Source organism: Aegilops tauschii, chromosome 4, assembly GCF_002575655.3.
Source record: "Aegilops tauschii subsp. strangulata cultivar AL8/78 chromosome 4, Aet v6.0, whole genome shotgun sequence".
In the NCBI taxonomy this organism is placed as follows: domain Eukaryota; kingdom Viridiplantae; phylum Streptophyta; class Magnoliopsida; order Poales; family Poaceae; genus Aegilops; species Aegilops tauschii.
In genome coordinates this window covers 496296363-496316158 of record NC_053038.3, presented here as the reverse complement: position 1 = coordinate 496316158, position 19796 = coordinate 496296363, and the positions used below count along the sequence as shown (strand labels likewise).

The window sequence follows — 19796 nt, the reverse complement described above, 5'->3', positions numbered from 1 at the left end:
CGCTTGCTAATAGACACATGAAAGTTTCACCTTTATGCCCTTGTTGTGCTTCTGGTTTAGAAGACACAAAGCATATGTTGTTTCAGTGCCAGAAGGCAAAAGAGGTCTGGAGAAGGCTTGGATTAGACGAGATCATTGCTCAAGCTTGTGAAGTTGATCGTGCTGGAGAGGCGGTCCTCGAGTTTTTGTTGCTCATGCCTGACCAAGATTTATCTATTATGGGGTTCCAGAATACTCGGGAGATGATTGCCATTACGTCTTGGTATTTATGGTGGGAAAGACGTAAATTAGTGCACAAGGAGAGAATTCAAGATGCAAAACAGATTTCAATGGGGATACAAGCTCTTACGACTAATTATGTTGTTGCTTCCAGTCCAAGGGCTTCTATGAAAAGAGGGGGTTGGATTCGTCCCCCGGTGGGTTTTGTGAAACTTAATGTTGACGCTTCTTTTGATCATGATCTTCTTAAAGGTACGGCGGGGGCTGTCCTGAGGAACGACAAAGGGAAGTTTATTGCAGGGGGTACTTGGAAAATTGATCATTGCATCGATGCTCTAACAGCGGAAGCTTGGGCTCTCAGATTCGGTCTTTCACTAGCGCAACGTGCGGGTTGCAATCGCCTAGTTATTAATTCTGATAATTTGGAGGTTATTGAAACGATGAATAACGGCGGACGGTCAGCAGGAGCGGCGGCGGCAATCTTTGATGATTGCTATTTTTTGGCGTGTGATTTTCCTACCTCTAGGTTTGAACATTGTAATAGGGAAGCCAATAAGGTTGCGCACGAGCTTGCTAGGTTGGCTAAATTTTCTTCTACCATTGATTGGTTTGAGGAGCCTATGTTTGAGATTGTACCTTTCCTCACAAACAATGTATCTGTTATTTCCGTTGAATAAAGTCCATTTGTTTAAAAAAAAAAAGATACAGCTTAATAGACCGACCGTAGCGCCTTGATTCTCCAATCGAATCACTGTCTGCTCTGGAACACAAGTCGGCGCCATCCTCCGGCCCATGTTGAAAATGGTTTCTGCCACTTTCAGCGTAACTACCCCAGCCAGCCCAGCAGGTACGCACGCTGCTGACTGACCACCTCGATCCATCGTGGAGACAGGTTATGATACTGCGATGGGCTATTGGTAATCATAGACCAAGGGTGTGTGACACATGGATGGAGCCTAACTCCTGTTGTTTACTATGAGTACACACCAACTGTGGACTGTGGTGGTGCATATCATTAGTCCAACTCCAACCTAGCCAGGCTCCCCTACGTGATCCACACAGGAGACCTCATGCCATGCCACGCACCAATGATTGCACAAATCCACACACAAAACCCACGTACACATGATATCATCTCAAGAGAAGAAAAGGTATATTGATATGTGTCATCAACATGTTAACACGCACCGATCGATCGACCTCTCTAGACCTATCTATACGTACGTAGCATAGATGCTAGCTGCCTTATACTACTAACAAATACTCCCTCCGTTCCTAAATATAAGTCTTTTTAGAGATTCCAATATGCACTACATACGGAGCAAAATGAGTGAATCTACACTCTAAAAAGACTTACATTTAGGAACGGAGTGAGTAGTAAGTAGTGTTATACTAATAGTGCATTTGCACAAGGCTAAGCTAGTTCCACGAAGTTCCTTCCTTCATATGCTAGCAAAGAATGAATTAACTACACAAAGTTATACTAGTAGCAAGTAGGAGTAGTAGATCATATATGCGAGTGAGTTCCTAGGGGGGTGCATGCCTAGCCTCCAAACTGAGTTACCAACCAAAGGCTGGCCGGCGGGAAAACCAGAGGGGCCAATGCCAGCCCACTAGTGCAATTCTCTAGTATTTTATGTGCCAATGATTGGATCATCTTTGCTTACAAGGACCGCGCGCGCCAGTGACGGTGAATCTTCGCTCCGGTCCGGCGAGCTGGCTAGCTCCTATAAATACCGCCCCCGTGCAGCGGCTTCCCTCACAGGCAGCACGCACCGCAGCAAAGTCCGAAAATGGAGAGCTCAGTCCAGAGCTGGTGGGTGCTTCCCCTCACCTTGCTCCCGGCCATCTCCGGCGGCCAGCACGACGGCACCACCACCACACTCGCCGCCGTGGCCACCAGCTTCGCCTACCTCGCCGTCCTCGCGTGCCTCGCGTGGGCGGCCGCCGCGCTGCTCTACTGGGCGCACCCGGGCGGGCCTGCATGGGGCCGGTACTGGCGGGGCAGGGGCCAGGGCGCGGGGCTACGACGTGCCATCCCGGGCCCGAAGGGGCTCCCCGTCGTCGGCAGCCTGGGGCTCATGTCCGGGCTGGCGCACCGCTCGCTGGCCGCCGAGGCGGCGCGCCGGCCCGGGGCCAAGCGGCTCATGGCGCTGTCGCTCGGCCCCGTCCGCGCCGTCGTCGCGTCCCACCCGGACGTCGCCAAGGAGATCCTCGACAACCCGGCCTTCGCCGCGCGCCCGCTCAACCACGCCGCCTACGGCCTCATGTTCCACCGCTCCATCGGCTTCGCCGAGCACGGGCCCTACTGGCGCGCGCTCCGCCGCGTCGCGTCGGGCCACCTGTTCGGCCCGAGGCAGGTCGACGCCTTCACGCCGTACCGCGCGCGCGTCGCCGGCGACGTGGTCGCGGCGCTGCGCGGCGCCGGGGCGGGCGTGGTGGAGCTGCGCGGGGTCCTCCGCCGCGCCTCGCTCTACTACATCATGCGGTTCGTGTTCGGCAAGGAGTACGACGTGTCGGCGCCGCAGTCGTCGTCCGGCGAGGTGGAGGAGCTGCTGGAGATGGTGCACGAAGGGTACGAGCTCCTGGGGAAGGAGAACTGGTGCGACTACTTCCCGGGGCTGGCCGCCGTCGACCCGCAGGGCATCGGGGCCCGGTGCGCCGAGCTCATGCCGCGGGTGAACCGCTTCGTGCACGGCATCATCCGGGAGCACCGCGCCAAGGCGACGACCGCCGCCGGCGGAGGAGAGGTGCCGCGCGACTTCGTCGATATATTGCTTTCCCTGCAGGACAGCGAGGGGCTCGCCGACGCCGACATCGCCGCAGTGCTCTGGGTACGTACGTACGTACGTAGCATATCATCATGAGCAACAAATACAACTTTTTCACCAAATTAACACACACATAAATTATCAGCATGGCATCGGTTCCATTTGGAGTAGTATTACGTATGCAGATCACTCCTACTACTTTTGTTGTGATAATAATAATCTTGGCAAAGCGGCCAATGAGCGTAGCACTTTTTAAAAGCTAGCTAGCGTCCATGCAAAATTCCACCAGCCTTTTCTTCTTTGTTTAGTTCCGAATCATTTTAATGGATAGAGCACTAGGAGGAGTTATACAAGAAAATGGCGGCTGTTTTTTTTCCAGGAGATGATCTTCAGGGGAACGGACGCCATGGCGGTGCTGATGGAGTGGGCCATGGCGCGGCTCGTGCTCCACCGCGACGTGCAGGCCAAGGTGCACCGCGAGCTCGACGAGGTGGTCGGCCGGAGCAGCCCGGTCGCCGAGCCGTCCCTGCCGGCGCTGCCGTACCTGCAGGCGCTGATCAAGGAGGCCCTCCGCGTGCACCCACCGGGGCCGCTGCTGTCGTGGCGCCACAGGGCGATCACCGACACGTACGTGGACGGCCACCTCGTCCCCGCCGGCACGACCGCCATGGTGAACCAGTGGGCCATGAGCCGCGACCCGGAGGTGTGGGACGCGCCGCTCGAGTTCCGGCCCGAGCGGTTCCTGGCCGGCGGCGAGGCCCCGGACGTGTCCGTGCTCGGCGCCGACGGCCGGCTCGTGCCGTTCGGGTCCGGCCGGAGGAGCTGCCCGGGCAAGTCCCTGGCCATGACCACCGTGACCGCCTGGATGGCCACCCTGCTGCACGAGTTCGAGTGGGCGCCGGCGGCGCCCGGCGTCGACCTGTCGGAGGTGCTCCGCCTGTCGTGCGAGATGGCGGCGCCGCTCCAGGTCCGGGTGCGCCCGAGGCGCGACGCGTGATGTGCTCGTCGCGGTCGCGCCATGGCCGGCCGATCGACCCCACCCACCGTCCCTACTACAGTAAGTAGTTCGTAGCCCGTGACCCCGTGCTTCACGAAAGTGAATAATTAAAGCTGCCGGCGTAAAATGTACGTGCGCCGAGCGCGGCTCAGTGTTGAGTTTCTTTCTAACGTGTGTGATGTCTGTGCTATGTAATGTAACCCATCAGGTGTGAGCGTGAGAGTGACTCAGTGAGGTTCCACATGGTGTACAAAATTGCAGAACAAAAATCTATAAGAGATTGTGTGTGGAGTGTGCAATAGTACACCGTTGCTTGTCGTGTGTAAATGTGCACGTGTTTTGGCTTTTGGGTTGCACTCCCACCTCAGCAACAGTTTTGTGGTTTTATGTTCTCCTGAATCTTAAAGGAATGGCAGAGTTTTTCATGGTTGGGTTTGCTGAACATTAGATACCTCGAAAAAAAATATCACGGAAGTCACTTTTTCTGCGAAGCGCGAGGCCGAAGGTGGGGATGGCATGAGGAACGCCGGCCATAGCGAGGCTGAGCCGTGGACGAGCGGCAAGCGATAACCGGCGGGAGCGAGTTCAAAACTTGACGCGAGGGCGGGGAGGGGAGGTGCAGGTGTTGCCGGAGCTGTTCATTCGGGGGGGTGGCTTAGAGGGATGGCCGGAGGCAACGGCCAACACGACGGTGGGCGGGGGAAGGTCGAGGTAGGGTGAGGCGGTGCGCAACTGCGTCGACCGACCATGGGGAACGAAGGCAAGTGATTGGTCACGCGTGAGGGGGGAGAGGAGGAACTGTCGCAGGAGGAGAAACAAGAAAGAGAGGATGAAGAGGAACAATGCACGCACAATGGCTGTTGGATGTTGATGGACCGATGAGTGTGGTCTGTTTGGGCGTTTGACCAGAAAGGTGTCCAAACAATGTATGCCCCGTTGAGAAACGGAACTCAAACGTGCTCAAAAATGAGTTTGGGCGGCGGATCGGCTGCCAGGCATGGATAGCCAAAGTCTGGAGTTTGCCCTTCGTGCAACAGAACTCCGGAGACGGCAGCACACTTGCTCCTCCAATCTAATACCTCTCTCCTACAATATATGATGTTTTTACAAGTTATGTTTAGCTTGCAAAAACGTCTTACATTATGGGACGGAGGGAATAAATTTATACTTGGACATTAGGCATTCTGTTTTGACCTTCGCCCTAGTACCCATTGTTAAACTTCTACTACTTATTTAACATAAACGTGACAAATACATTCCTTGCATCTTTAGAGAAGTCTTTCCTACGAAATACCAACGCTGTTCAAACGAACCGTGATCTACAATGATTTTCTTTTCATGTTTATTAAAGTGGGCAGTAATTTGACAAAAATCCCAGATGCGTGGAATTAATTTTTGTTTCTTTCAAAGATCACGATGCGACGTGGATGAGATACAGAACTATTCTCCAACAGGATCATTACGAACCATTTCTCAAAGAAGACATGGAAGAGATATACAGAAAAGAGACAGATAGACATGGATGTGACAATCAATTCCGAATGGGATGAGAACAGCAAGACACGAGCATTTCAGATGGGAATCGAATAGGCTAGCCACACCACGGAGACCAAACCACAATGGGATTCATTATTGTCATCATATCAGGTAGCCCCAATTATTCAGGGCCGCACCAACAAAAGGTGCAAGATCCGGCACACACAAACAACATACACCCAACATCCCGGACCCCCAACCCTATCGACTGGTGGCACATAAAAGGGATAAACCAACCACTGCCTGTCCAGGGAATACGTTAGCTGAGCACAATATCCGGCGCTAGATATCGAAATCTCCTCAGGCAATCCACATGGGAGCTCACTTTGCATACGGGTTTTTTTTTCAAACTCGGGTCGCTTCTGTGTATGATGTACACACTACAGCGAGCATAAGTTCAGATGCTCACTGAGACGGTCCATTCTAGCGGAGGGCATGGCCGACCTTGCAGCAAGTCTCACATTCCCAGCTCAGAGAGAAGTTTGCGCCACCTAGGAGTCTCCTCGTCAAATATGTAGGTCAGTTTCGACACCAAGACTCCGCTGCCACCAATCTGCAATTCCAAGTTCACGGGAGCACATACAAGTATTAGATGTATATGTCATTAGATAAAGAACCATACTGTATGTTAAGTACCAATACCATATGTGTGTTCTAAAAACAAGTTCTATTATGAGCTCTAACATCAAGTTGTCCTATTGTGGAATGTTCCAAATCCTGCTTCACAAACTGTGGACCATCAATCATAGCCTGCACCATTGGGTATCTACTGGACAGTTTGATTTGTCAACAACAACAAAGCCTTTAGTCCCAAACAAGTTGGGCTAGGCTAGAGCTCAAACGCATAAGATCTCGCAACCAACTCATGGATCCGGCACGTGGATAGCCAACTTCCACGCACCCCTGTCCATGGCTAGATCTTTGGTGATACTGCAGTCCCTCTTTTCGGACTCCTCCCATGTCAATTTTGATCTAACCCGACCTCTCTTGACATTATCAGAACGCTTTAGTCATCCGCTATGCACTGGAGTTTCTGGAGGCATGCGTTGAATATGCCCAAACCATCGCAGACGATGTTGGACAAGCTTCTCTTCAATCGGTGCTACCCCAACTCTATCCCGTATATTATCATTCCGGACATCCTTCCTTGTGTGGCCACACATCCATCTCAACATGCGCATCTCCGCTACACTAACTGTTGAACATGTCGCCTTTTGGTCGGCCAACACTCAGCACCATACAACACTGCAGGTCGAATCGCCACCCGATAGAACCTGCCTTTTAGCTTTTGTGGCACTCTCTTGTCACAGAGAACACCAGAAGCTTGGCACCACTTCATCCATCCGGCCTTGATTCAATGGCTCAAATCTTCATCGATATCACCATCCTTCTACAGCATTGACCCCAAATATCGAAAGGTGTCCTTCTGAGGTACCACCTGCCCATCACGGCTAACCTCCTCCTCGTGCCTAGTAGTACTAAAACTGCACCTCATGGTTTAGTTCTACTAAGCCTAAAACCTTCCGATTCCAGTTTGATTTGTCAAATTAGAACAATTTTTTACTTGGACCACTTCCTAACTGGCTCTGGGCCAGGTGTATAGTTCACTGACTGAATTCAGAATTTTTAATTTACATATCAGGATTTATTCTCCCAGCACCGACCAGGATTTCTGGTTCCTGGTCGTAATGAACGGGTTCCGTCCAGGATTTGACACTGCTAATAGTTCCACACTTATAAGTTATATCTGCTGAATGGAGCTTACTCAGTAAGATTTGAATACTTACACTCAAGGTGCAACATGGCAAACCCATTTTGTTAATTACTAAGATATTTTACTTAGTTGAGAATAACTGCCTGCCTCAAACACGGCATTAAATTATTGTCCTAAGAATAAATTGCTGCCAACAGGAAACTGATAAGAGGAGGCAAATGTTTCCGTAGAAAAGCATGAGGCAGACAACTTACAGATCTCAGTTGTTGAATAGACTTGTAAAGCGACTTTTGGGGAACTACAACATTAATAGCATAGTAGTCCACAGCAACATTGCCATCAAGCGTGCAATACACTGGGCTTATAGTTGGGCCCTGTTCACATCAAGATGGAGCAAATGAAATCGTAAGTATTAGTTCAAAAGATAAGACTGTATCTCCATATTTAAAAATATCACAGTGTGGATTAGCAATCAAGAGCAGACCTATTAGTAAGTCAGCAATACATTACTAGTTTAATTTGAATGAACCTAAAAGGCCACAAGACTACAATTGGAATTTGGCCCAGTCCATGGATGCTACAGATGTCACAATGTTAAGACATTATATTGAGAGATATTCTGGACCCCAAGAGAAAAATAGATGTTACACATCTACTTTTGCTCCAAAGGGCTAGAAATTCTCTGGTCGAACATCTGCATCGATTATTTAGCGAGCACAGGCTATAATTATGCAAATTAATAAGATGCAGATATTACAAGTGCTACAGTTGTAAGCAAATATAATTATATTTTCAGTCATGGATACTACTCCCTCCATTCCTAAATGTAAGTCTTTTTAGACATTTCAAATGGACTACAACATACGGATGTATGTAGACATATTTTAGAGTGCAGATTCACTCATTTTGCTCCATATGTAGTCATTGTTGGAATCTCTAGAAAGACTTATATTTGGGAACAGAGGGAGTAGACTGTATGAGCATATAGAACAGAATTCTATTTTGAATATAAAGCTAAAATTCTACCATCTACCTGCACAAATAATGTGTGGGATTCATGGCTAGTTTTCCAAAAAAAAATAAAGTTTTTTACTACTTAAGTGCTTATAATGATACCTGTAATCCACATAATGATGTTTGGCTGAGAACTCTCTCAGCCACTTCTTCTGCACTATTGCCCCTCATATTTGCTGTTACCTTATATGATAATGGAAGATATACTAAAGTTAATCAATCAATCCGGTGTAATAGTGTGACATAAAAATATGTAAAGATTTACCATTATCTTGCCAGACGCTGTGAGGTGAGCCTCCAATCTTTCAAGCATCTCATGTGAAATCTCTAACACACCCTCACGTCTGTTCAGAGATTTCTTACTTGCTACAAGTGTTGCCTGCATAGTGTTGGACACATAGCACAATGAGCGCAAATTTTCACTTTTAGAAAAGGAAACATCACTTGGAGTTATTTGTCCTTTGTGATCCAGTGCCTATGTGATAGAGCTTACCTGGCTTTCCAAAATTACTCCACCTTCAATTTCCTTCAAATTATTCTCACGCAAAGTCGTTCCACTACTCACAAGATCCACAATAGCGTCAGCCATACCCATCTTCATGGAGAAAAAATGAATAAGTATAACATATTACCCTTAATAGACTGATGTTACAGTGTGTCCCAATTTAGAAATTACAAATCAAGCGAGTCAGCTTAGAGAGAGGAGACGACAGGAGACCGAAAAAGATTGATCAAAGGAGAGACCCAAGAAAAACAATCTGACCGGGAGGACGAGTTGCGGCGTCCGGAGACCTAAACCTAGGCTCTAATACCATGTTACGGATGCAGCTTATCTCTATTGCATAAGACAAGGGGCTTATATATTTTACACAAGACTTAGGGTACAAGGAAGGAAACATAGCCTAATACAGACTCCTAGACTAATACCGATAGTCCTTAACAGAGACAAGTATGCCAATAAATGGCAAAGATGACTGCACTTTTCATTGCCCCTGTAAAGAATTAAGGCTTGGATCTACCATAATTCACATCCGAACATATACAGTATACTCATACAGCTTCATGCAATACTGCTAACATAATTAACAAAGGAATAAGAAAGGTTAAAAAATACAGCCTTATGAATGATACTCCCTCCGTTGCATATTACTCGTCGCTGATTTAGTACAACTTTGTACTAAATCAGCGACGAGTAATATGGAACGGAGGGAGTACTATGCAAGAGCACAATTGGTGGAGAAACAAGTGGCCAACTATGTTTTAAATATTAGCCTTTGAGTTCTATTAAGATCTAAGGAGTAGTGGTGGAACTGTAATGGACAACCCACAGCGTTTAGCCATCCAAACTTGAAACAAATACATGAAATAATCAAATGCAAAGGTAGGAGAGGCAATCACAAAGAAACAGAAGAAAATTTAATTTAAAAATGAATTAAATTAAAGAGAGCATCTCACAGCAGGATATGACTCGAGAGCACCATCACCAGCTAAAAATGAAACATGCTTGAAACCCTTTTCTTTCAAAAACTTTGCACCTACCTGCAGAATCCACAAATCAGTGATTAACAAAGCAGTGTCCATCAAGGGGGTGGACTAAGAAATTAAAGTTTATTCATGACCATACATAACCAAATCCTGTAACGACCCGCATTGGTCTTTCTTCAGTCCACTGAGGCATATTTAACAAATCCTCTAGAGTATTGATGCTATCAAAAATACCTTCCTTCGGCACCTATCATAGAACACAATTTCACTTTTTCAGACATGAGCTTCAATCAAGGTATAGTGAGGCTGTTAGTAGTAAATGCACTTGGATATACCATACCGCAAGGGACAGGCGACAATGTCCGAAATCGAGGGCATCATGAATAATAACTAGATCATCATTGCCCTGTCACACAAAATCTTAAAAACATATCAGCATAGATCAAAGGAACTGAAAACAATCAATCAGTAGAAATTAATCCAGCAGGAACTTCTAAAACTAAAGGTAGGCATACACTGGGCCAAAAGACTTAACATTATTCCTCAAAAATTTACCTGTGCATATTCACTAATTATGTCATAACCCACAATACCAAGATCAAGATCCCCTGAACATAGTTTACGAACAATATCCGTGGGCCTCTGAAACCAAACCTCCAAATTTGGAACCTGCATACAAAAATGTATTAGAACTTCACCATAACCATCTATTACTCCCTCTGTTTCACAGTACTTCAGACCACCGCAAATATTCCTGTAGATTAATTAGATATAGACGGATTTTACAGACGGAACGAATGTAACACTATTTTTAGGCATGAAAATGTATGCATACAACCTATAGATTTTAACTGAACACCATGCGACAGAACAGGGTTAGGACGGAGTCGCTGGAAGGTATATATTGTAATTTGTAAACGCAAATAGGTCAGACAAAACAAAATGCTTAATATCCCACACTGAGATTTTCAGATTCTCGACAGACATGATCACACGAAGATGCAGGTTCGACATTCTTATTTTGCTTCCTTGATTTTATCAGTATTATCTACTACATGGCAATGGTGCAACCAAATACACATTACCCAACAAATTAGTTGTTTTGAACAAACTCCAAACCTAACTCTATGAATAACAGGCAAATACCAATTACCCAACAAATTAGATTTATGGGTTGGATGTTGTTTTGAACAAACTTCAAACCTGACTCTATGAACAACTGACGAATACCCATTGCCCAACAAACTAGATTTATGGGTTCAATGTTGTTGACTTTATGAATAACTGGTTGCATAAGTTCTCTTTGCAGAGCTTTGCCGATGCAAAATAGTTAATCGGAAGGGTAAGTTTTACATGAACCAGTAAGGATTTTTTTTTTCCATACAGTGAAACTGCAGCACAAAGCAACACAACACAGCAAACACCAACCACAGCTGAACCTAATAAATATTTTAGATTGTTAACGTTCCAGTTGGCCTAAATCTCTGAACATCTTCCAATTTATTATTTATGTCAAAGACACCACACATATTATTATTCAGCAATATATTATGGACAGTGGATAGATCTCATCTTGACAGAACTGTTGGGAAGAAAATATTAACACATGGAATAAATCTCCTGACGTATCACATCTTGGCTGATGCAATAAACCGATGCTCCTCTAACTATTCTAAAATAATCAGAAAATTAAGAAGGCCACCTCATTGATATGCCCAAATAGAGAATGTTTGTATTGTGGTATTAATCCCCATGCTTATATCAATTGTACATAAAACAAATGCAGGACATGTCGAGGTACTGTGTTTAAGCATGAAACAGACGCTGCATACGAGCAGTAATACATTAAACAAATCCAAGAAACTGTCGAACAACGGTGTTTCTAAACTGTGCCGTCCTATTAATGAGCCAATCAGGGCCTGAAGGCGTACTGATTCAGTCCCTGCTCACAGCAAGCAGCCACTTCTCCTGCCTAGATACGGTGCGCGGTAATGCCGTGAAGACGAGACGGGGATGAGGACTCACCTGCGGGATGTCGGCGGTGTACTGCCGCGGGTTGAGCTGCCTCACCGACAACTGGCAACTCTGCACCAAACACCACCACAGCAACAAAATCAGCAAAAACCAACACAAAATTTCAGTTCGAGAAATGGAAGCGAGGGCATGGAACGCGACTCCGCACGGGGACGGGGACGGGACCTTGAGGAGGCTTAGGGTTAGCTCGGCCATGCGGCCCTTGCTGGGGAGCCCGAGGCGGACGACGGAGCGGTCGGCGGACAGCGGCGCGGCCGCCGCCGGCTTGGCGGAGACGGCGGTCGCCGCCGCGGCAGCCCTCGGGGCGAGCAAGCGGGTCCTCGCCGCCGCCGCCGCGGTCGGCGATGAGGTCCGGAGGCGGAGGGCGGGGGACGGCCGCGAGGGCGACGGCGACGGGGAAAGGAGGAAGGGCGCCAGGTCCAGCCGCGCCCCCATCATCGCCGACATTCGGGTATCCCTCTCGGGGTCGAGGCCTGCTCTCCGGGGCGGAGTGGGGAGTGCAGAATGGCCTCTGGCTGCGGCGAAGCGTCGGGCTGCGGCTGCGGCGGCGAGAGGGAAGGGAGTGGGTAGGTAGGTGGGGTGGGGTTTTGGACGGGAGTGGTGGGGGTGGGGTGGGGTGGGGGTTGGCGGCGAGAGAGGACGCGCGGCAGGATGACCGTCCGTTCCGTCACGACACGGATGATGATGGATGGGATATTCGCGAGCGGTTCGGGATCAAGATGGAATGGGCCGACATCGGCCCGGCCCAGAATTTCATGGTTAATGTTCTTTTTTATTGGTTATTTCGTATTATTTTCTCAAAAAAACAAAGATTATTTCGTATTAAAAAAAGGGCCAAAATCCCTGTTTTGACCATGTTAGAAAATTTTAGAGCAAAATGACCTCCTTCAAAATTTTGAACACGATCTTGCCCTTTTCGGCAACACCATGGCTTGCGGCGCTCCTAGCCCACATAGAAACGCCAAACCGTCTGGCGTTTCTGGCCTGGCCACGATCTGGTCGAGTAGCAGTTGACCACCTACATGGCGGGGCAGAAACGTCAAACCATATGGCGTTACTGGAAGCACCATGGGCAGTGGCCGAGAAGAAACGCCATGGGCAGTGGTGTTTCCAGCAATGTGTGCCCGTGGCAACTTATCTATTCTCAGAAGAAACTCTGTTTGGTTTGACGTGTCTAGGTTGAGCAAAAACGCCACAAAAGGGCTAGGGGATCAAGCGACACTAGGTTGGTTCATCAGGTCGAGCAGCTTGACCGGGATTTGGTTTGTCCAAGGTTGTAGCATGCATATCACATGCATGTGCGATGGCTAACCGCGCTCACATCTACTCATACTGCTTCATTCCAACAACCGCCTGAGAGAGGTGATTGGATAGGCGAGCTGCCGCTCCCAACCTCCGTCTGCAACGTCGTCGGTCCCTGCCGCCTCCGTCGTCTTCTCCGATGGTTGGAGGGGGTGGGGACCCCGGCAATTCGGCCCCAACGCACAGTTAGGGTAGACTTCGTTTGTGGGGCGGTGCTTCTGACCATAATGATGATAATGTATCCAATATAATGCCCAACCTCCAGTCGTGTCTCAATGCCTCAACAGCGTCCATTGCATCGTCGAGGAGTCGGTGGGTTATGTCTTTCGTCGACTCTTCAATTCGACGTGTTTAGGTCTTCGACCGGTGGTTGTCGTACCTAGCGACACCACTGGCGGGCGAGAGCGGATGGCGGTTGCAGATTTGGACTTGAGGATTTATGGTGCCGGATCTGGTGCTCAGCCTTGAGCCCTCAACGACGTCGATGGCTAACGGTGGCTTTGGGACTCGAGGTGAGTGGGGATGATCCTCGGTTGACACACACAGCGACAAAAGGCCTTGCCGGCGGCAAGCTTCTTCGTCAACTCGCAACACCCTTCTAGGCTATGGCTCTCCTCTAAGTCCAAGTCCAAGAATGGTTAGCGAAGACGATGGCGATTGTAGGATTACCTTAAGACTCCGTTGTATTTTTCTTTTCTTGTAGTGGTTTTCTGCAAAATTCTTCGGGCACGTGTTTACTCTCAGCCCTTCTGGTCGGTTCCGCATGCATGCTTTGTATTCTTCTTGTTTCAGATTAAGGATACACGTGGTTACATGGAAAAATGCCTTGTGCTTATGAAAAACTTTCGGACTATTGACCCATAATTGTTTTTGTTTTATAGTTAAAAATATGATAACCGAGTGTAGAAGCCCACGGTTGGTGCTCAAATCAAAGGTAAAAATAGCATGTTGTAACAGAATTAATCTTTTCAATAAAATACAGAATTACGATTTTTGTGATACCGATGCATTCATGGTAGAAATAGAAACGTTGTTGCATATATGTTTTTTTCTCGTCGGATAGAAAAGCTATAAACATTACCTCGTTATTAGATACTTCCTCTGTAACTTAATGTAAGCTGTAAAAATGTCTTACATTAAGTTACCGAGGATGTACTGCATGATCTCAATACGAGCATTTTCTCTTTTATCAGGGCGAAGATAGAAATAAGCATGACAGTGTACTATAGGGACACTGTCAAACTGAGCTCGAGCTCATGCGAGCTTGAGGTGAATAATAAAATAAAATGGTAAAATTTTCAAAAAGAGAAAATATGCATGGCAGGACCAAATAGCCATCGTCGGACGCCTGCACGCATACGGCTAAGGAAATGGTAGATGTGGCGACTGACAAGTGGGGGCGAGCAGGTGGTTTGCGGACATGTACCTTTTTTGGAGAGGAGATTACATAATCGTGTACACTAGAAAAACAATCATCGGATCCGTGCACGGAAGACCGCATGAAAATGGCAGGTTTTGTTAGAAAACCGTGTGATACGAGAACCCAATTCTTTTTCACAGAAGCCAACCTCAGTTGTGCAGACAAGCATGTTGATTCTTTTTTATCTGGGAAAAAAATGTGTATGTTCGCCGCAAATCAAATGTCTTTTTCTAGTAGTATTAGTTTGCCTTTGTTTGTCGTGATCATTTTTCAGACGCTAGTTGGCTGGCTTGCTGGACGCATGTGCGTTATTTTATAAATCATGCACGCAGGTAGGAGTAGGATGATTGCAGTGTGCATGGAGCATTGTAGCACTGGGTTCTCTGCACCTGGACACATTGCTACAGTGACGTGTGACTCAGCTATGCTAGCTGCTGCACATTATCCCCACGCGCATAGTACATCCAAAATAGCGTGCGTCGGTGAAACTGTAGTTGAACATGCTGCACATTATACATGGCGAATTTGATGTTTTGACCATTTTGCGGACCATGGTTCGATAAAATCAGGATCTGACCATTTTTCTTATCGATGAGTTGATGGCTGTAGGGTATAATAGCCTATGCCAGGGGTTACGGCGGTAGGTGCAGCTAAGAGCATCTCCAGCCGCACCCTCAACAGCCCCCTTGCCCTCCCCCCCCCACCCCCTCCGTCGATTTTTTAGCGCCCGCGGGTGAAAATCGGCCCAGTCGCGCCCCATGAGTCCGTTTTTGCCGGGTTGGGCCGAAATAACAGCCGGCGCACCCGAGCCGAACACGGCGCGGCGGGGGGCGCCGGCACAAGCGAAAAAGGGTGTGGGGCCGCTCTGTCGGCGAGTTGAGAGCCTTTTCCCGCCGTTTCTTCCCGCTTTCCCCCCGGCTTCCCTCCCATTCTCTCTATTCCTCCCGCCAATCTCCTCCTTCCCTCCCAGTCGTCGCCATGCCGCCGAAGAAGTACGTGCTCCCCCGCGCAGCGATGGCTGCGACCGCCGTCGTCACCCAACCGAAGCAGAGGAAGCCGAGAGCGCCGCCGTCCAAGTCCCCGAGCATGTCCAACGCCGACTGGAGGGCGGAAGTTCAGCGGGAGGAAGCTATCACCACCGACTGGCGGAACAGGGCCAACGCCAAGAAGGCCCGGGACAGCGCGGCGATCACGGCTGCGGCGGCGGCGGATCAGGCGGAGCGCTCGGTCGAACAAGCCGAGGCGGCTCGCGTGGGGATGATGAATCCACCCGGCGGCCACGCACAGTACGCGCCCTGGAGCCAACATAGCGTCGGTTCTCCGGCCGGTTTCTCGTCGTCACCGCAACCCTGGGGCTGCATGCCGTCGCCGGGCTACGCCGACAGGGACGCGCACGGCGGGTTCAACCCCAACATCACCTTCCCCCATGGTCACCCGGCCCAGCGCACGCCCTCGCCCGCCTTTGCCGGCGTGCAGTACCCTCCATACACCTACTCACCGCCGGCCTACGCATCCTCCCCGATGCTACCTCTCCGTCGTGGCGTGCTGCCCTTCTCACAAGCTTCCTCGTCTCATCTCGGCGACACCGACACGACCGAAGCCGACATGGACGACATCATCACGGCAGGCTCGGCCGCCGCCGCCGCGTCCCCCGGGTTCACTACCTAGGACGACACGATGGACCTCAACGGCGACATGGACGGCGAGCTCGAGTACGGCGAGAAGGAGCGGGACGAGGAGGAGGAGGAGGATGGGGAGGAGCCGGCGCCAGTTCCGGCGAGGAAACGCAAGAAGAAGAAGGGGGCGGCCAGGAACGGCAAGCCGCACATCAAGTGGGCGTCCAAGGAGCAGGAGTGTCTCGCCGAAGCGTGGAAAGTCGTCTGCCTTGACCCGATCACCGGCACGAACCAGAGCATCGAGACATATAGGGAGCGCATCAAGGCCGAGTTCGACGAGCGCAAGCTCGTCGACCCCTACTTCAAAGGCGTCTACATGCAGCGCGGGTCGAAGGCAATGGCGAACCATTGGGGGCTCATCCAATCGGCGTGCAATAAATGGCATGGGATCATCGAGGAGATCGCGGCTCGGCCGGAGAGTGGCGCCAACATTGAGGATCAGGTATGGCATGCTCCTACCTCTTGAGCATGCATTGGTTTTACCTTGAAGAGGAAAGGGTGATGCAGCAAAGTAGCGTAAGTATTTCCCTCGGTTTTTGAGAACCAAGGTATCAATTCAGTAGGAAGTTACATGCAACTCGCCTTGTACCTACACAAACAAATAAGAACCTTGCAACCAACGTGATAAAGGGGTTGCCAATCCCTTCACGGCCACTTGCAAAAGTGAGATCTGATAGAGATAATAAGATAAATATTTTTGGTATTTTTGTTGTATAGATTGAAAAGTAAAGATTGCAAAATAAAATAGATCGGAAACTTATATGATGGAAAATAGACCCGGGGGCCATAGGTTTCACTAGTGGCTTCTCTCAAGATAGCATATCTACGGTGGGTGAACAAATTACTGTCGAGCAATTGATAAAAAAGCGCATAGTTATGAGAATATCTAGGCATGATCATGTATATAGGCATCAAGTCTGTGTCAAGTAGACCGAAACGATTCCGCATCTACTACTATTACTCCACACATCGACCGCTATACAGCATGCATCTAGAGTATTAAGTTCATAAGAACGGAGTAACGCATTAAGCAAGATGACATGATGTAGAGGGATAAACTCAAGCAATATGATATAAACCCCATCTTTTTATCCTCGATGGCAACAATACAATACGTGCCTTGCTGCCCCTGCTGTCACTGGGAAAGGACACCGCAAGATTGAACCCAAAGCTAAGCACTTCTCCCATTGCACGAAGAATCAATCTAGTAGGCCAAACCAAACTAATAATTCGAAGAGACTTGCAAAGATATCAAATCATACATAAAAGAATTCAGAGGAGAATCAAATATTGTTCATAGATAATCTTGATCATAAACCCACAATTCATCGGATCTCGACAAACACACCGCAAAAAGAATTACATCGAATAGATCTCCAAGAAGATCGAGGAGAACTTTGTATTGAGATCCAAAGAGAGAGAAGAAGCCATCTAGCTAATAACTATGGACCCGAAGGTTTGAGGTAAACTACTCACACATCATCGGAGAGGCTATGGTGTTGATGTAGAAGCCCTCCGTGATCGATTCCCCCTCCGGTGGAGCGTCGGAAAAGGCCCCAAGATGGGATCTCACGGGTACAGAAGGTTGCGGCGGTGGAAATAGGGTTTCGTGGTGCTCTCGGATGTTTTCGGGGTATATGAGTATACATAGGCGAAAGAAGTCGGTCGGGGGAGCCACGAGGGTGGGGGCGCGCCTCCCTGCCTCGTGGCCGCCTCGTTGCTTCCTAGACGTCCACTCCAAGTCTCCTGGATTGCGTTTGTTCCAAAAATAACTCTCCCGAAGGTTTCATTCCGTTTGATATTCCTTTTCTGTGAAACACTAAAATAGGCAAAAAAACAGCAATTTGCACTGGGCCTCCGGTTAGTAGGTTAGTCCCAAAAATAATATAAAAGTGTATAATAAAGCCCATTAAACATCCAAAACAGGTAATATAATAGCATGGAATAATCAAAAATTATAGATACGTTGGAGACGTATCAAGCATCCCCAAGCTTAATTCCTGCTCGTCCTCGAGTAGGTAAATGATAAAAACATAATTTTTGATGTGGAATGCTACCTAAAAAAATTCTCAATGTAATTTTCTTTATTGTGGCATGAATGTTCAGATCCGAAAGATTCAAGACAAAAGTTTAATATTGACATAAGAGTAATAATACTTCAAGCATACTAACAAAGTAATCATGTCTTCTCGAAATAACATGGCCAAAGAAAGTTCATCCCTAGAAAATCATATAGTTTGGCTATGCTCCATCTTCGTTACACAAAATACTCAAATCATGCACAACCCCGGTTTCAGCCAAGCAATTGTTTCATACTTTAAAATTTTCAAACTTTTTCAACTTTCACGCAATACATGAGCGTGAGCCATGGACATAGCACTATGGTGGAATAGAATATGATAATGGGGGTTGTGTGGAGAAGACAAAAAAGGAGAAAGTCTCACATTGACACGGCTAATCAATGGGCTAGGGAGATGCCCATCAATTGATGTCAATGCAAGGAGTAGGGATTTCCATGCAACGGATGCACTAGAGCTATAAATGTATGAGAGCTCAACAAAAGAAACTAAGTGGGTGTGCATCCAACTTGCTTGCTCACGAAGACCTAGGGCATTTGAGGAAGCCCATTGTTGGAATATACAAGCCAAGTTCTATAATGAAAAATTCCCACTAGTATATGAAAGTGACAAAACAAGGCTCTCTATCATAAAGATCATGGTGCTACCTTGAAGCACAAGTGTGGAAAAAGGATAGTAGCATTGTCCCTTTTATTTTTTAATTTTTTTGTCTCTCTTTTTTTTCTTTGGCTTTCTTCCTTTTTTATTTTTTTATTTGGGACAATGCTCTTTTAGTGATGATCATCACACTTCTATTTATTTACAACTCAATGATTACAACTCGATAGTAGAACAAAATATGACTCTATATGACCTCCGGCGGTGTACCGGGATGGGCAATGAATCAAGAGTGACATGTATGAAAGAATTATGAATGGTGGCTTTGCCACAAATACAATGTCAACTACATGATCATGCAAGGCAATATGACAATGGAAAGCGTGTAATAACAAATGAAACGGTGGAAAGTTGCATGGCAATACATCTTGGAATGGCTATGGAAATGCCATAATAGGTAGGTATGGTGGCTGTTTTGAGGAAGATATAAGGAGGTTTATGTGTGATAGAGCGTATCATATCACGGGGTTTGGATGCACCGGCGAAGTTTGCACCAACTCTCAAGGTGAGAAATGGCAATGCACGGTACCGAAGAGGCTAGCAATGATGGAAGGGTGAGAGTGCGTATAATCCATGGACTCAACATTAGTCATAATGAACTCACATACTTATTGCAAAAATCTACAAGTCATCGAAACAAAGTACTACACGCATGCCCCTAGGGGAAGGGTTGGTAGGAGTTAACCATCGCGCGATCCCGATCTCCACACAAAGGATGACAATCAAAGAAATACCTCATGCTTCAAATTTGTCACACAACGGTTACCATACGTGCATGCTACGGGACTTGCAAACCTTAACACAAGTATTTCTCAAATTCACAACTACTTTACTAGCATGACTCTAATATCACCATCCTCATATCTCAAAACGATCATCAAGTATCAAACTTC

The 19796-nt window shown here is 47.8% G+C and overlaps 2 protein-coding genes across 2 annotated transcripts; one reads left to right on the top strand and one right to left on the bottom strand.

The window, feature by feature from the left end:
* Window positions 1–1945: 1945 nt before the first annotated feature.
* LOC109742036 (cytochrome P450 78A6) lies at window positions 1946–4314 on the top strand. The gene is made up of 2 exons (XM_020301123.4): window positions 1946–3053; window positions 3370–4314. The coding sequence occupies exons 1-2, from the start codon at window positions 2013–2015 to the stop codon at window positions 3985–3987; spliced, it is 1659 nt and encodes a 552-aa protein (XP_020156712.1). The 5' UTR covers window positions 1946–2012; the 3' UTR covers window positions 3988–4314.
* A 1278-nt stretch (window positions 4315–5592) lies between these two features.
* Window positions 5593–12430, bottom strand: LOC109742042 (ATP phosphoribosyltransferase, chloroplastic). Its single transcript, XM_020301129.4, has 11 exons — window positions 11936–12430; window positions 11762–11821; window positions 10292–10405; window positions 10077–10142; window positions 9876–9983; window positions 9707–9790; window positions 8745–8846; window positions 8517–8630; window positions 8354–8434; window positions 7492–7611; window positions 5593–6076 (listed from the first exon to the last, which is right to left on the bottom strand). Exons 1-11 carry the CDS (start codon window positions 12215–12217, stop codon window positions 5981–5983), a joined length of 1227 nt encoding a protein of 408 aa, XP_020156718.1. The 5' UTR covers window positions 12218–12430; the 3' UTR covers window positions 5593–5980.
* Window positions 12431–19796: the final 7366 nt, after the last annotated feature.

Coding starts and splice junctions, on each gene's coding strand:
- LOC109742042 (XM_020301129.4), bottom strand. CDS start 12,217: ATGTCGGCGATGATGGGGGCGCGGCTGGACCTGGCGCCCTTCCTCCTT. Junction 10,406..11,761: donor ACACCGCCGACATCCCGCAG/GTGAGTCCTCAT, acceptor TTTTGTATGCAG/GTTCCAAATTTGGAGGTTTG. Junction 8,847..9,706: donor CTCTCGAGTCATATCCTGCT/GTGAGATGCTCT, acceptor TTCTCCATGAAG/ATGGGTATGGCTGACGCTAT.
- LOC109742036 (XM_020301123.4), top strand. CDS start 2,013: ATGGAGAGCTCAGTCCAGAGCTGGTGGGTGCTTCCCCTCACCTTGCTC. Junction 3,054..3,369: donor ACATCGCCGCAGTGCTCTGG/GTACGTACGTAC, acceptor TTTTTTTTCCAG/GAGATGATCTTCAGGGGAAC.